Raw genomic sequence first — 16,753 nt, 5'->3', positions numbered from 1 at the left:
CATCAAGGATCCAGGATCAAGGATTTTGTTTGGATGTTTCAGGTGAGGATCAGCTGATCAGCTTCCTCCTATGAGGTATGATTTATTACATCCTCTGCATCTGAGACCATTCAAGACAATATTCTCTCATTGTAGTCCTTTGCCACAGTAGTTTTTGCTTTGCCAGCATCATTGTTTTGTTTATTTGGCCTCTGGGTTTTGGTTTGTGTTGAAGGGCTGTATGTTTCAAAGGTTACATGTGGTGGAGGATGAAGTTGACTGGACCATGGAGTCTCTTATTTAAACACACAGGATCCAAGAAGGCCATTTAACTGTTTATTTTGTGGGTTTGAGGTAGTTGGTCAAATGGGAGGGAAGGATGATTATCTGTACCATAAATTAGAATTATAAACAAAGAATAGCAAGCTTACATTATTAATGCATCCGCTCAGAATTACAGATATCTCAGGTCAGGATAAACAAAACAATATGTTTGATCTGTTCCAAAGAAATACGCAAAAAATTAGGATGCATAACCTTAGAAAGGACAAATAAACAATCTAAAACTGAAATATATCAACTCACAGACAGTAACAAAGGACCTAACGAGACACACCTCGGTCCTTATATCACCTCCCCTGTGGTGCTAAACTCCTCCCGTCCTCTCGGTCATAGGTAAAGTAATACAAAAGCTTAAGATTTTTAACAGTTGCTGCCTCAGTCTTGTAATAACCGTGCACATTTTATCCTGAATAAAATTTTTCATCATGCACACTGAAAGACAGTTGCTGCCTGGTGTCACTGCCCCCGAAACAATTTGATATAATTTGTAGAAAACTGTAAGGAAAGAATTTGACCTTTAACCTTTTAGAGCATGTTAACAGCCAGTTGTGCAATGTAATTAAGTACAAATCTGAGGTAATTGTTCTATACTTACATGCTACTGCATACTTCTAGTGTGTGTGAGACGCTGTAGCTGTATTATTTTATATCCCTGTAAAATCTGAATGTGAATCTAAACTGAATGTTCCTTTATTGGATGTTGACAGCTGAAGACGTGGACGGGAAATTCAGGAGAGAGAGGATGAAATGCAGCAAAGTGCCGAGGCTGGAAACCGATCTGAGTCGAGGACACTGCAGTAAGCCGCGATACATTCATGATCCTACTTCTTAATCTAAGTAAACTATGATAAAAGGAACACAGCAATGCAACATATGCATTGATGCAGCAGTATTATGAATCCAAACACATCAACCATGATCATAAAAATACTTTTTTTGCTGATAATACTACAAACCTTTACTGTAAATAATGTTTTAATACAGGACTAGTGTGAAGTAAGACGTCTGAATACTTTTTCTATCACACTGCAGTGAGTTCAGGGTTCCCACTTGTGGTGACAGTGAGTAACGACAGTTTCCACTCTTCACTGTGTTTTTATGTTTTGATGGATGCGTTGAACAAATTTCTCAGCAAATAGTTCACTTGTAAACAACAGGAAACATTAACGGTGACCAGGACTGTACTTATATAGCGCCTTTCTAGTCTTCTGAAGTTGGTTTCATACATGTTCATATAATTATAGTGAATGAACAGTCAATGAATATTTATAAAGTGGTTACAGGGAATACCAGCTTTCACTGTAAGTACACTCATTCCAAGAAATTCTTATAAATGTATGAGGAACTTATGAGCCCTTATTTGCATATACATCCATCCAAAATTAATAAATGTAAACACTTCTAAACACATCTTACCGTAACCAACAACTCCTGTTTTGATCCACTTTCATATGTGGTACAAATGTGCCATGTAGACGCACTGAAAACACACATGAGTTATGATCTGATCACATGCCATCATCAAGAGTTTGACATATAGACTGGGAGAAAAAGAGGCAGCAAGGGGATAATGTCGTAGGACGCCCAGCTCTTTATTTATTCGACATCATCGTTTGTTCAGGGACTCAAACATCTCCAGGTGTCGAGACAAGCTGGTTGTACTAATATTTGGTAACACAATGAGTGGAAAATATGTATTAACTGTGATGTTTTGTTATATTTAGACGTGAGGTGAGGCTCTGCTCGCCCTCTACTGTACTAGAGTCCAGGTCATTACCAGTAGCAGGCTATATCAAGCTGCCATTTACCGGCAAGAGGGGCTGCTGTTTGCTCTATGCCTATATTATAATGTGACGCTTTGATTGATCGGCTTATTTTTGTTTCCATTATGTGTATAAAGGTGCGTTGGCTGTTTTCCTAGACCAGTACAACACATGCAACGTTTGTATTCGAGGGGGTTTCTGTGTCAACAAGTGGCTCCCCGTCTTGGTTGTGGGTGGTGGTCTACCAAAAAAAGAGTTTCCAGCTTGTTGCAACCATGACCTACAAACTCCCACACGTTCTGTGGTTTATAGTCAGTTCCGAGCATCTTGTAGGTTTTAAACGTTGATTGTTCGTTGTCAGTTGCCACTAGGTGGCTAATTTTACTTTCTCCCTCACTCATGCACACACACACACACACACAGGATGTGGTCAAGATGAATAGAAACTGCTGTTGTGGAACGGTTTAATATTTACACGGCTCACCATTCTCTGTTGAACTAGATATATGGACCACAACCAACACAATCCCGTAAACGTCTCTACGTGTTCTGCATAGATATAGTTATAGTTTGTCTCTTTTTAATAACTGTAACATTTAAGATATTGGTTTCTTCCACAGTAAATCAATCAAATTTCTTATGATACGTTAAATATTTTACAGTATGTAAGTCTAGGTCTTAAGTAGTGATTCTCATTCAGCAGCACAGGGTTAAAAAATGGGATGTGGTGACCCAGATAATACCGTAGCATCCCCCATTGTGGTTTTCTTTGTCACCAGCAGTCTAGATAAAAAATATATTTTATGTTGGAGAGTTTATTAGCTATTTTTTTATTTATTATGCACGTCACATCCACCGGTTACTTTATTTACCAATGCACACTTGACACTAGTTTGTTCTGATTAATGCCTCTTACATAATGTTTTAGTTTATGCAGTGCTAGTTTTTAGGAGTTTGGGAGGTGGAGACACTAAAAAAACACAGTTTAAAATACAATTTCTCCAGGACTCTTTGTTTGCTGACATCCAAAAGCAGCAGGTTACCATGGCTGGATTAACCTGTCAGGGAGCCCCTATTATTATTATTATAATAACATATTGACTTCATGTAAAACCTCTCACTCTCTCACTCCCGCGTTCCCTGTCTGCACATCAAATGTCGCCGTCCTTATTACTTTCATTATGTAACTGTCATTTCAGCTGCTTCCATTGTGTTTTCACCTTGACTATAATAAGGATTAAAAAACAGCTTAACTATGTTTTAGCCTGAAGGTTTATGAACTTGAAGACACCAAAGAGACAGTTGTCAGTTTTTGCAGTGAGCTTGTGGGAATCTATTTACCCAGTAACTTTCCACTTCCAGTCTGTAACTTTCCACTGCGGCAGAGCATGTTGTTAATGTCATCTTACCTGAATGACTGGTGTGTGTGTGTGTGCTGATATATGTGAGGACATACCATCCTACTTGTTAATGGTAGAGTTCTTAAAATGTACATTACATTATTCCTAGTCCAACGGCAAGAAGCCCAGCTCGGCTTCAGTCTTTGAGACTCTTATTTCACCAAGCTGTCAGCAACAACTAAAAGTCAGTCTTTCTTTTCTTATCTCTGCTTCCTTCATCATCACCACATTCAAGTATTTTCGCCTCAGTTTTTATATGCATAGACACTGCTGAGCCCTTACCCAGCTCCTGTTCTGGCACAACAATGGCTCAGCTCAAAGTCAGAGGCTTTTTACACAAAGGTAAAAGCACCGACAGGGTGAATAGCTCGGCATGTATTTAAGGAGACAAATGATGATCTGTATGTAAGGTTCCAGTGTCAGTGGATCTCTTCTCATACAAATACCTGGATGTTATTATGGATGCCACATGAACTCCTTATATTGAGTTTAATTTACCGGATACATGAGTGCAAAGATAATGTGCAAATCTGTTGCATGCTCTTTTCAAGCAGCTCACAATAAGACTGAGACTTGCCAATCTCTTCTGACATGAATGGAAAATAACAACTTTGCCCTCCAATATGACAGACATAGACTTAGATTTGGAGTCTTTCCATTTAAATGTCTTTAAACTGACTGAAGACTAAATTGGCTGCATTCGTGAGTCTTTTAAGTTGTTAAAGTTGATGACACCACATCCGTAGGACTAATTTCTGACCATAATGAAACATCTACCAGAAGAGAGGTTGGGCTCTGTGTCCACCAGGGAACCTTAACGGATGCCACACTTACTCATACGAGCTGTCATAAATATATTTTCTTCCTTGTCTGCAGAGCAAAGAGAAAGCCTCAGGGTATCATGTTTATTTCCTGAACAGTGCACACTGTTAACATTCAATAGCCCATATGTACTGTTGGAGGCCTTTAAGTGGACCAGAATGACCTGTTTGGTTAGATGTTTGTTTGTTTTTTTCATTAAGAGATGACCTATGAGTGCGAGATGGTGGAGTTCAGCAAAATAACCCCACGATGAACCCGTGCAAGGGCTTTTTTTGGTATCAGATTTTGATTTGAGAGATTTCAGATCAGACAGACATCGAATGAAATGACACTGACCTCTGTATTTCCATACAGATTTTTATTTTGTAAAACAATAACATAAGAACTTCCAACAATCACATGTGGGAAGACAACTTAGAACCGGCACCTCTTCTTATTCCTGAGAAAATCCTTACAAAAAATGTTATTTCTCTTGACCCAATCAGTTTCTCTTTCATAAAACGTGTTCTAAACTTAATTCAGTTTAACTGCACAGTGTTTAAAAGAAAATATACAACAATGAGCTTCGCTGTATTCATTTCTAGGAAAGGAGGAAACTCATTCCAAGTCCTCTTCTTCACATCTGAAATCAGGCTCAACATCAGTTCTTCTTAACACAATAACACTATAATTCCCACATGACGCTCCTAAAAATTTAAAACCATTTGAGTGGAAGACGCCCTTTGAGTGTAGAAAATAAAAAGCAAGAACAAAAAAGAACATGTGAAAAGAACATGTGACATACTCCTTATTTGCCCAACACTTCTTGTTATGTAACAGTTTGTCTGAGCACTTAGTACATGGATGTCATGTGCATGTGCAAGGTGTTACACACTCTGATGTGTTAAAAATGGCTAAACCTCTCAAATATAAAAGACAAAAGAAGAAAAAGCAAAACACAGTAGCATCATTTAGACATTTCAAATGTTACTGCAGCTGTACACAATAAAAAGACGAATCTCACAGCCACATGAGCATTGAAGACCTAAAAACATCCATCAGCCAATATCTGTACCAACATGTTAGCACACAGTAAGACGTCCTTATTTTAAATCAGATTTGTTTCTTTAATACTGACATGACAGTGGATTCAACAGAGACAATTCCACATTAGCATCCGGTATCTCTTATCAACACGAAACGGCTCAACAGCCAATGAGTTTGCGCTTCCCTACCGTCATGTCATCAAACCTGCCCCATATTAGATAAACTGTTGGCTGCGATTGGCCCGACCAGATGTAGGTCAGGTGGAAATTTTACCCCAAACATCTGCCAAACAAAACATGACCTTGCAGATTTGTCACTGCTCACTAACTCACGCGTGACATAATTTCCTTTGTTTTGTAGGCCTAGAGGCAAAATAACGCAGGTTGTTCTTGGTCCAAATTGTTGTTGGAAAGCAAACTTTTTGTGTTTTACACAGTTACAAAATATAAAAAGTTTTTTAAGTTGCACTTATATTATTGTATAAACTCAATCCCCACATGACATGGAGTAGAAATACTCAAATCACACAAAACTCTTGTTTGGTATGAAGCGCCGCAGGCTGGCCAGCCACCAATATGCAAAGCACTGGACCGATGCCAAAGCCCCTGAGTAACTTCTAGTTGAGTAGCTAGCCAGTCTTGAGCTGCAAGTAATGGAATGATGATTATGGGTTTGTTGGGTACTCAAGCATATTCAGTCGCTACACCTTGTCATTAAACAACCTTTTCCCTTTGGCACTACATTGTCTCAGCTGTAGGACGTATTTATTCCTCCTCCTGCTTCTCCAAACTCCAACTGTAACACTCTGAATATGCTTGAGTACCTCATACAACCCATTCAGAAGAAACCCAAACTGTCCCTTTAATGTAGAGGAAGTGCATGTTTAACCACAGCAGATGGTATGTGGTGGCGGTGCTCATGTCTTCCTGGGTGTTTTCCCAAGGCGGAGGTGCTGGAAGTTATGATACAGTGAAATTGAAGTCTATCTACATGACTTCATGAGTCATTTGGATTGTTGAACAGCATCCACCATCCATCATTAAATTTTTGTAAGTTTCGAACTGATTGCACGGATTGTCAGCAGCCAACTTCCAAAAAAATTTGGCAGAAGAAATTCCATCCACTACCATTGTGCAAATATATTAGGAGTTGAGTGCATCAAGATAAACAGCTGGCGACACCAATTTTCCAGGTGCCAATAAACATGAATATATATAATTCACCGCGTCTCGCCTGGCCATTCGAAACACTTTTAAATATATTCGGACAACACATTGTACGAACCGGTTTGTTTGAAGCATACTGAACCCCGCCTTCACAGTTATCATCATATAAGTGTAGAACATACATTTCAGAATACACAACAGAGTACTAATTTGTTCTATTATAAAACAAACTTCTTTTAAAGCCTTATCCTGAGCATATCTCTACCCCCAAATCTACTTAGGGTTTTGCAGAACGGCAAAAAGTACAAACAGAACTGTTTACAGCGTATACAGCCGTCCTTTTAACTTGGTAATTTACTAATCGAAACTTAACTGACAACTGAAGGTTGTCTGTCTTACCTACAGACAATTCTTGTTGGTAGACAACTGTTTGGAATTAACCAGGCCTATAAGGTGAAATAGATGAAAAGAAAGATCCCGATGGAGCTAATCACTACCAGTCCTATGTTCAGGATAATTCTGGTTCGTGGAGGTTCGTGGAGAAGCTCTTCCACGATCCTCTCCTGTTCCTGGACTGTAATGACCTGAGCTTTGGACGGATTCTCTTGGAAACCACAGAACCACTCTAAAGCCTTCACACACCTCCCACCCTCTGCTCCTCCTCCTCCAAAGCAGCCCTCCTCCTCCTCCACCACCACCTCCCCATCCCTCACTCCTCTCTCTTCTCCCTCTCCTTCCATTTTAGGGTCATAAATTCTTGAGTGGCAACCATTCTGGATCTGACACTGGGTTTCTGTGTCACTGTCTGTGACAGCATGGCCATTGCTTGGTTGAGCATTTTCATGATTGGCATCAATGCCATTATGCTTGTTTGGTTGATCTTGACACTTTTCTTCACCAAGTGAACGGTCTCCATTTAGGTTTGCATGGTTTAGAGGCTTCAAAGCAGTGATATCTTCTCCAATTTTCTCCATTTCTTGCTGTTTTAGTCTCCTTCTCTTGTTTAACCCCCACAGGGTAGTGGTTTTGATTTGTTCTTTCGTGGGCGGAGGAGTGCAGAGACTCACAACTATAGTCACCAAAGCTGTTACCCAAAACAATATAACTGCCACATACATGAAATGAACATCTTTTATGAAAGATGGTCGCTCATCGGGCTGGTTGCAGGTAGGCTCACGGTAAGCAAATGCCAAAACCAGACGCAACGCTCCAAGGACAAACCCTACCATCCCACCCCAAAAGGCACCCGTTTCATTGCAGCGATGCCACAGGACGCCAAGCAAGAAGAGGGCGGCTATGGGTGGAGTCAGATAATCGGATACTTCTTGGATGTAATAAAACATCTGGCCTCCTTGCATCTCGATGATGACCGGCACCCAGGCAATGCTGATGATCACCATGAAAACCACAAACAACCTCCCGACTATCACCAGCTCCCTGGATGACACCTGTTTTCGTAGCATCTTGTAAATATCTAACGTGAATATGGTGCTGGCTGAGTTGAAGATGGAGTCCAAGTCGCTCATTAGAGCTGCAATCATGACAGCCATCATCAGACCACGAAGACCAACAGGCATCACCAACATGACCAGCCGGGGGTAAGCCACGTTGCTGCAGCCAGCTGCAGAATTGCACACTTCCATGCAGTGTTGAGGGCTGATGCACGCCAACTCATCAGCGAAGAGGATCCTGGAAATCATCCCTGGAATCATGACGATAAATAAATAATTCAGTAAGTCTACGGTCAGGATTTTAGGTGTAAGTGACTCAAAAATCAGTTGATGGCTTTACCTGGGATGACAATGATGAACATGGGGAGGATTTTCAAAAAACCAGCCATTAGGGTAGAACCTTTGGCATGGGCGATGTTTTTCGCTGCCAAAACCCGCTGTACAATCACTTGATCTGCACACCAGTACCTGGAACACACAGTTAACAATCAATTTGATATCTGGACAATTAGGCCAAGCAATATAAGGACATATGTTGCTAGGCTAGGGACATTTTTAAACATACTAAGGTCTTAGCTTGAGAAAAGGCAATGTTTGTTGGTTGGTTGGTCCACCACGTTATTCCTGAAATATCTTCTATAACTGGATGGATTGCCACAAATGTTTGTACATACTCAAGGTTCCCAGAGGATGAATTTGGTCACTCTGTGTCTCAACAACTATTGGATAGATTTCCATGAAATTTGGTTGTCAAGTGCATGCTTTGGTGAGAATATTGGCATAAGCATTTAGGTCAGATCTTGTCTTGTTTAATAGATCTCTAATAGGTCTCTGGTGGTTTATATTTGTTTTAACCAATAACTTGCTAGTGGCCGGTACAAGACGCAATGCAACCGTGGCTCAAGAAGAAAGACCTGGTTGGTCTTCTTCATACATAGAAGCCTACATGTAACTGGACGATTTAAGAGGTTAGTCTACATGAAAGGACTTGGAGAAGTACCAAATAGAGGCAGGAGTCTGACCCAGTAAGAAACCGGGCCAAGGCAGGTCTGGATCCCTCGGGCCTCGAAGGATTTTCAGTGCTTCTGGCTTCGGGTTTAGATGGTGGTGGTGGCAGAATTCGGAATCAGTCAGGTTGGGGAACAACAGCGAAATGGCAGTGATGTTTGGAGAAGCTTGCATGTACTTGGTCCACACACCTTAAAATGACATGACAGGATATGGTTTAGCATTTCAAAATCAAACTGTAGTTTAATTAATTCCATGCACAAAGGACATAGATAAAGACCTTCAAGTCCTCCCACTTTGTAGAGGCTGATGCCTGTAAGGCAGAGTGCTCCGGCGATCATCAGGAATGCCTGGACTGTATCTGTGTAGATGACAGCGACCAGACCTCCGGTGACTGTTAGCAGAGCTGTCATGGCAATAAGGAGGAAGATGGACAGGTAGAGGTTCCACCCTACGGATTCCTGAATGAACAAGGCTCCAGCATAGAGGTCCACGGACAACTTGGTGAAGATGTACAGGATGAGAGATAACGTAGCAAAATACACCTTTAGTCGCCTCCCACCGTACCGCTTGGACAGGTACTCCGGCATGGTGTAGACACCGGACTGAATGTACACGGGGATGAATATCCAGCCTAACAACTGGAGCAACAATAAAGCATTCAACTCCCATGCAGCCACGCTGAGCCCGCTAGCGGCGCCCGATCCAGCTAATCCGATGAAATGCTCGCTTCCTATGTTGCTGACGAACAGAGACGCTCCGACCGCCGCCCAGTTCATGGAGCGGCCGGCGAGAAAGTAGCCACTCACCGTGCTCCGATTGGCTTTCCACATGGCGAGGAAGCCGATCACTAGCACCAGGATGAAGTAGATTACAACAATGGAGATGTCTGCCGCTTCCATAGTGGCCATGTTTGACTGCTTAGTTATGATAGAGAACTTCCAAATTCCTGCTAATTTAACTCCAAGGACTTCTTTTTTATTTGGAGTTGAAACCAGTGAGAGCTTTTCCGATCATAACCTACAGTCTGCTCATTGTTATCTATATGTAGCAGTTATAAAAGGGGAAATCTGTGATTTGGCATTTGACCATGAGAAAATATTTGAGGTATTGTTCCAAATTTTTGATGCGCTGTCATTAACCTCAGCTTTGGGGATCAATGCAGGCTGTGGCTTGACAGTTTATGAAATGGTGGCGCATTGTCGCTCAGCTTTGACTGAGGGAGCCACAGAAGAATCAAAGTCATCTGGATCCTGCAACAAACACAAGGATGGAGAAACAAGATGAATGTTTTGACGCTGGCCTTAATACCAACTGCAAAAACATTTTGCATGCAATACTATAATTATTGTTCTTATATAACGGACGCTCCGTGCTTGATTGGACTCGTACGACAATACACATCTTAAATCTTGAACCTGCACATGCATAACACTTCAAATGTGTGAGCAAATATCCATGAACGCGTTATGATTAGCACAACCCCTGCTTATATCAAGATCCCTGCAAGCTGTGTAAACACAGAAAAACATGTTTGTTTTCTTTTCTGTCTTGTCCTGCGATGCACATGCACAGCAGAGCCTTTCATAAAGCCTATTATTCCCCCGATCTCTGCCGTTTTATTTCGGAGGGTGGATGAGCTCAGGGAATGACAGACAGCTGTTTGTGCTGAGTCAAGCGGACTGGTTAACCCTTTTCTTTTTTAGAGCAGCTTTGATTTTTCTAAATGCTATCGTTCAGAAAAGGGAATTCGTCTTGGACCTGCCAGAGCTGTTTTCAACATTTCGGGAGAATCAAGTCACAAGTCTTCATAAGCAAGTTGTAATTTGACCTCAAAACGTTCAGAAAACATCCCGCTCATGACTTCAGTACTTTAAAAAGACAAAGTATTGATTACACTCATGTTCATTCTCTGTTATCGCTGGCCTTGATACAGGCCTGTAGTGCTGTATGAGGGTCCTGCATCAGGGCTGGTGTTTGTGTTTGTTGCTCAGCAGAGCGCTCCGCTCTGTGAAGGACAGCTGGGGTCTCTCCACGCAGCTTCACCCCTCCTCTCCATTCACAGGCAGCATGCTCGCGTTAACAGGTTGGGAACAATATCATACTGTCGAGTGGGATTACAGTACACTGGATCCACTTGAGTCAATATTGATTTAACTGGTGCAAAGCTAACCGACTCCTTGAGGGCAGCGCTGGGTAAACAGGTGAAGTTATCCTCGATTCATGAGGATGCCTCTGCAAGTTTTAACGCACCTAAGGTCCTGCACCTGCATGCAGTTTCAGAGGGAGGAGTGTATAACTGGACAAATAAATAAGTGGGTGGATCATGGGGTTAAAACAGAAAACACAGCCTCTTTATTCATCACTGTATCCTCCTGAAGTCTAAGTGCCACTGCTGGATTACTCAGGAAAACACTACTACTCATGTGCACGCAATCTAACTTTTGTATTTCTGAGTTTCCTTTTAATATCGCCATAATATTCTGCAGCAGAGTAGATTTAAACAATACTTTTTTCTGTAGTTTTCTGTAATACTCTAAAAGTAGTGGCCATTAATTGGGGTTGTTTTAATCAATAATTCAATTTATCCAGTATTCTCCCACTTCAATGGGACTTTTAGAAACTCTAATTGAATGTATGATAGTTTTATGCAACATATTGCCATGCTTTAAGCTGTTTTTATTTCTAATTTAACTGATATTAGTCACGGTTGTTGCACGTCACACTACATTTCCTCTCATAGTCATCATATAAATGAAGCTGCACACGCTGTATTTGGATTTCTAAGTGAATATAACACAATATAAACTCGCTCCTGCAGAGCCGTGCCGCTGCATGGATGTTAAAGCGGTAATAAACGCCGCACTTACCTGCGGAGCGTCCGTCTTTCCTCCGTGTCGTCCCCGCCAGTCTGAGCTCCGGACTGATGAGGTCTGAGAGGTCCCCAGCCTATTAACAGCGGCGGCAGCCTCCGCCCACAGCGGAGGCATCATCACCTGACCTGGGTGGAGGGAAACGATGAGCAGGTGAACGTGCCAGGTGTTCACGTTAACATGATCTCACTTTATGGAGATATTTGATTAAATATAATAAATGTAGCCGTGAGTGATGGAGGATAACCGTTCATATGATATGCACATGCATGAAGAGATGACAGAGTGAGCAACCTCCATGGCTGTTAAATTATTAAGCCATAAAACTGCAGTTCCTCAAACGTCCACCTGAGGCTGGCTCCAGAAGTGAGTCAGTCTCCATAAGTCCCCATGTTTCACAGCAGAAATAAACATGTTTACAGCCTGGTACAAAAAACAGTTTTGGTCTCTGTAGCTAATTTCCCCGTTCATGACAACTGTACTGAGGGTGAATTTATATACAACTCACCTGTTCACATTATATTAAGGCTTAAAGTTATGCAGGATTACTGGCTGCACAGTTATTCTTCTCTCAATAAACTAAAGACAAAATCAGCTCAAATATTAAAACAAACGTTCACGTGATTCTTAAATGTATCTGATCTTCTACTTCACTTAAACATCTATGAATTTGATTCAGACACTGGCTGCATCAAATTTAAATAAAATATAGATTTAATTTAAAATACGTAAACACGGTGTGAACTGTTGAGTCTCTGTAAATCGTATTTTAAAGAGGACCGTCTAGACTTGCTCTTTATGCAAAGTGTGATGAGATCACTTCTGATTTTGTGCTGTATAAATCAAATTTAATCAAGCGAGCTGTGTTAAGTTCACAGGATTGTTTAATTAGCACACAATGGAGCCGTTTGTCCGTGTTCCAGGTTTCACAGTGTTCTCGTTTTTTTCGGCAAAGTACATTTTTTTTAATGTCCTTACTTTCTTAAGTTCAGGACAGGTGTATCCTGTTTTAACCCCGCACGGGGTGGACAAAATAACAGGAACACATAAAACAATGCCATAAAATGTTCAGGAAGCTGATTCAGCGCCTCCATGGCTATATTTTATTTCATTTCAAGTGCAAAGGTTCAATGTGACAGCTTTAAAGTATGGCAATGTATGTTTTTCACTTACAGTCAACTGTCTTAATCATCCTATTTGGTATTTAGTGCACCGTACGCATCACATTGCGTTAGTTTGAGCACATGGCTTGATCAGTAAACCGAAGATCCTGACAAAAACAAGCATCCGCACACACACATGTATGTATTTACAAACACTAATGCGCGACAAACACACACATTGTTACTTATAAACCCACCTGTTCGCACAATGTGTGAGTCATGAGAACGTGGACACTGCCTGACCTGGCGCCGTGTGTGTGTGGCCGTGTTGTTGTTTTTGTTTTGAACATGTTTGCACGCAACTTTGCATTCATGTTTGTTTGACTTTATTTCTGTGTCGCGTGCATAAGTGTATGCAAAATATATTATTTATCTCTTTCTCTTGTACACACAAACACACACACACACAGTGTTTGTGTGTATTAACCATGCACACCTTATTACCCATTACCGAGACTGCAGTGACCTTACCATGACCAGTGCTGCTTTCTGCACACACACCGTGATTTTGCACTTTTCATAAACTATCATGAACTGTTGGTGTGGTGGAGGTCTTCTGGGATGTCATGCTGACTTCTTACAACTGCCTCTGCCTCTTTGAACTGTGCAACAGCGTGCACAAACACAAGCCCCTGACCTGTTGTCATGTGCCGTTGAAATGATCCCTTCGATGTCATTTCCAGCTAATCGCTTGAGGCGCATAGAGTGTGTGGTGTAAAATCAGGACTGTCTTCTGCACTTGATGCTTTTCCTGTTGAATGCACTGAGTCTGCATGCAAGCATCAGAACTAACTGGAATAATTCACTGGATTTGTTTCTGCACAGGTTTGAACCTCGGCTGGGGCCTTTCTGTGTGCGGCTTCCTTCTACAGTCCAAAGACGTGCACATAACAGGTTAATTGGTGACTCTAAATTGCCCATAGGTGTCTCTATGTGCCCTGTGATGAGCTGGCTGGCTCGCCGGGGTCGGCTGGGACAAGCGTTTACACATGTATCTTTGGTGAAAGGACAGGAAATTATGTTTAATGGTTAACTGACACAGCTGGGTGGCCAAACATATTAACCACATACTTCCTTGTGGTTTGCACTGAAACTTTTACCTCAGCTTTGTCTGGAAAAAGAAAAAAGCAATATATCAAAACCAAACATGAATATATCTAATTAATGCAAAAACATCCCATCGTTGTTTTATTTATTTATTTATACCCATATCCAGAATATCCAAACAATATCTTTCTGACACTTAGAGTCAGTTAGTTACATTTTGTCTTGTAGTAAAGTGTGTGTGTGTGTGTGTGTGTGTGCAGGCCCATTGTAAATTGGCTTGTAAACACTGTAGCAATATGTTATCTGTTTTATATATGTTTTAATTAAGCCTACTAAACTTAGACTACTTGAGGCTTGTAAAGAGTTACTGATTATTTCTTTCCATTTTCAGGGGGACAACATCTCCGTTTACGTCTGTGGAGCTAAGGTCTGAGTATCGGCATCACAGAGTGTGCTGTGTTTACGGAGGAGCGATGGAAAACATCCTGACAGACAGGAGGCTCTGCAGCAGAGCATCGTTGGGTAAATGTACCCACCATGTCCGAGTCGGCCTCGTGTCCCAGCTCCTGTTATTTTGTCAAATGTTTTATCCTCAGCATATTTTGAAGCCAGAAAAATACTCTCCAATTTAAATTATACATTCAAACATCATTTATTTTACAGTACTGTGCTGCTGTTACTCTACTCAGCCACTAGATGATGCTAATGTGCAGCAATCTAAGCAGCATCATGCTCAGAACAGTGAAAGTTGCTGCACATTTTACTGATCCATCAGGGAACCTTAGCTAAATATAAATCATTTGAACATATATCTCCCCCTTTCTTCCTCTGCATATATAAAAAAACATTTGTGCGTGTGTGCAGTAAATCCATATGCAAAACTGCTGGATTAGAGGGTGTGCAACACCTGCATATTGTTTCCAAGTATCTCCTGACGGACCTGCAGCATGCCATGGTACAACGTGACGTGTTAAAACAGAATCAGTGCTGCTGTGTTTTGGTTAAATCCGTAATGGTATTTTGTGGCAGCAGCCTTTCTTGGCCAGGTCACCCTGGTGAAAGAGGTCTTGATCTCAATGGGTTTTTATCTGGTTGATCAGGAGCTGACGTCATGTTTAATTCTGAATGTCAGACTCAGCTCTGTGCCACACGAGCCGAGTTGCAACAACAAAGACAATGTGGGTTGCCATTGTGTTGCTGCTGACTGTTGTGACAAGCTACAGCACCGAGCATGAGCTAATACTGAAGGCACAGAAAGAGAGCATGTAGATTGGATTTTACCGGCACAATGCCCAAATTTTGTCCTGACATCTTAAATATAGTGTAGCAACAATTACTGTTACGTCTCGTCTCGTCTTCTTCCGCTTATCCGTTTAAGTCGGGTCGCGGGGTCAGCAGCTTCAGCAGCTTCAGCAGGGAGGCCCAGACTTCCTTCTTCCCGGCCACTTCGTCCAGCTCTTCCAGGGGGACCCCAAGGCGTTCCCAGGCCAGCCGAGAGACATAGACCCTCCAGCGTGTCCTGGGTCCCCCAGGCCTGGCTCTGGGGCAATTATTAAGTTGTTGACAAAGTCCAGCTGCACTACGTGTCGTAGTGTTTAACAAGATGATGTAGTGATAGTGCACAGTGCAAACTGTTGTCTTCCTCATCTTATGAGGCTCAATGAATTTTGCGAAGACTGGAAAGTGCTGAGAAAGAGGTCTTTAGTGGGTCAATTCGTGGTCGAAGCCTGAGTACCTCCTAATCTAATCGAAGGACAGACACGTGTGAAACCAAGCAATGGTGTTATCCAATAGCTGAGCATGGTAGCATGCTCCTTTGATGTTCCGAAGTTGTGGGTTTGAGTGCCCTCTGGTGTGGTTCTATATAACAGAAATATGTAATATTATTTATTTAAACCGAACAAATCACACATTTGTTTTGTTCTCGGTGTTCAGGAAGAGGTGGACGCCAGCGCCATCATCGTGCAGGAGGTGGTGCCGGTGCTGGGTTGCAACGCGGAGGAGAGCCTGTCGGACAGGATCAGAGAGGCCGAGCACCGAGCCTTCCCCACCGCCATGGAGCTGGTTGCGAGCGGCGACGTCGGCCTGGGAGAGAACGGACACGTCACATGGAAAACTGTCACCCTGTAGAGTTTGGTAGATAAAATAACATTTCAACTTCCTGTGTGAAGAAGCGACACTACTTGAAACATTCCAATGTTACCTTGTGAAAATGAATGTCTCTATATTGAAAGTGTTATTTCATGGTTAAATCTGCCTGGATGAGTTCATATGAATGTATGTATGTATGTATGTATGTATGAATGTATTCCTCTCTCCCTCTCGAGACAAACACAAGTTTTAAATAACTCAACTTCCTTTTTAATTTGATCAGATCAAGTTTATTTGTATAGCCCTTTACAATAGCCGAACGGTACCCAAAGTGCTTTAAGACAAAGCCATAAAACAATACATAACAGATACATAACAAATAAATACAATTAAAATAAATACAATTAATAGTGCTGTAGTGCTGCATGGTATTAAAAGCCTTCCAGAAATACATGGAAAGTAGCAGACAGAATGAGTACACTGAAGAAAACAGTACTGCTACCAGTCCTTTTATGTAAGCTCTGTTGATACGGATAGCTCAGATGGTTGTCTCACTGGTTAATGCTGCTGACTTTGACCTGTGAGGCATCGGTTCGAATCTTGCAAAGTGCAGTGGCTTTTG

General features: G+C 41.7%; 2 protein-coding genes across 4 annotated transcripts in view; one reads left to right on the top strand and one right to left on the bottom strand.

Annotated features, from left to right (window-relative positions):
* tgds (TDP-glucose 4,6-dehydratase) overlaps positions 1-16,469 on the top strand; it is a 35,272-nt gene extending 18,803 nt beyond the window's left edge. The window contains exons 13-15 of one of the 3 annotated variants that reach the window (XR_003461893.1): positions 1,029-1,118; positions 14,432-14,562; positions 15,976-16,088. Coding sequence is in view for 2 of the 3 variants with exons in the window: in XM_027276057.1 (XP_027131858.1) it covers positions 1,029-1,118; positions 15,976-16,184 (299 nt within the window). In the remaining variant the exon portion in view is untranslated. Of the gene's footprint in view, positions 1-42; positions 76-1,028; positions 1,119-14,431; positions 14,563-15,975 lie in introns of those variants that run through there. The other 2 variants (XM_027276057.1, XM_027276061.1) reach the window with 2 other exon arrangements.
* Positions 4,648-12,411, bottom strand: LOC104935062 (sodium/myo-inositol cotransporter). Its single transcript, XM_019262587.2, has 7 exons — positions 12,339-12,411; positions 11,828-11,958; positions 9,238-10,210; positions 8,950-9,148; positions 8,290-8,417; positions 7,221-8,200; positions 4,648-7,175 (listed from the first exon to the last, which is right to left on the bottom strand). Exons 3-7 carry the CDS (start codon positions 9,866-9,868, stop codon positions 6,945-6,947), a joined length of 2,169 nt encoding a protein of 722 aa, XP_019118132.2. The 5' UTR covers positions 9,869-10,210; positions 11,828-11,958; positions 12,339-12,411; the 3' UTR covers positions 4,648-6,944.
* Positions 16,470-16,753: the final 284 nt, after the last annotated feature.

Source organism: Larimichthys crocea, unplaced genomic scaffold (assembly GCF_000972845.2).
Source record: "Larimichthys crocea isolate SSNF unplaced genomic scaffold, L_crocea_2.0 scaffold288, whole genome shotgun sequence".
NCBI classification, from domain to species: Eukaryota; Metazoa; Chordata; class Actinopteri; family Sciaenidae; genus Larimichthys; species Larimichthys crocea.
The sequence above is the reverse complement of the archived record's forward strand: the minus strand, read 5'-3'. Positions and strand labels throughout refer to the sequence as shown.

Bases quoted from the DNA above. Each gene is read 5' to 3' on its own strand.
- LOC104935062 (XM_019262587.2), bottom strand. From the start codon at position 9,868: ATGGCCACTATGGAAGCGGCAGACATCTCCATTGTTGTAATCTACTTC. The intron at 8,201-8,289 runs GTAAAGCCATCA...TCATGATTCCAG, and splicing joins GTTCATCATTGTCATCCCAG to GGATGATTTCCAGGATCCTC. The intron at 7,176-7,220 runs GAGAGAGGAGTG...GAGGAGGAGGAG, and splicing joins AAATGGAAGGAGAGGGAGAA to GGCTGCTTTGGAGGAGGAGG.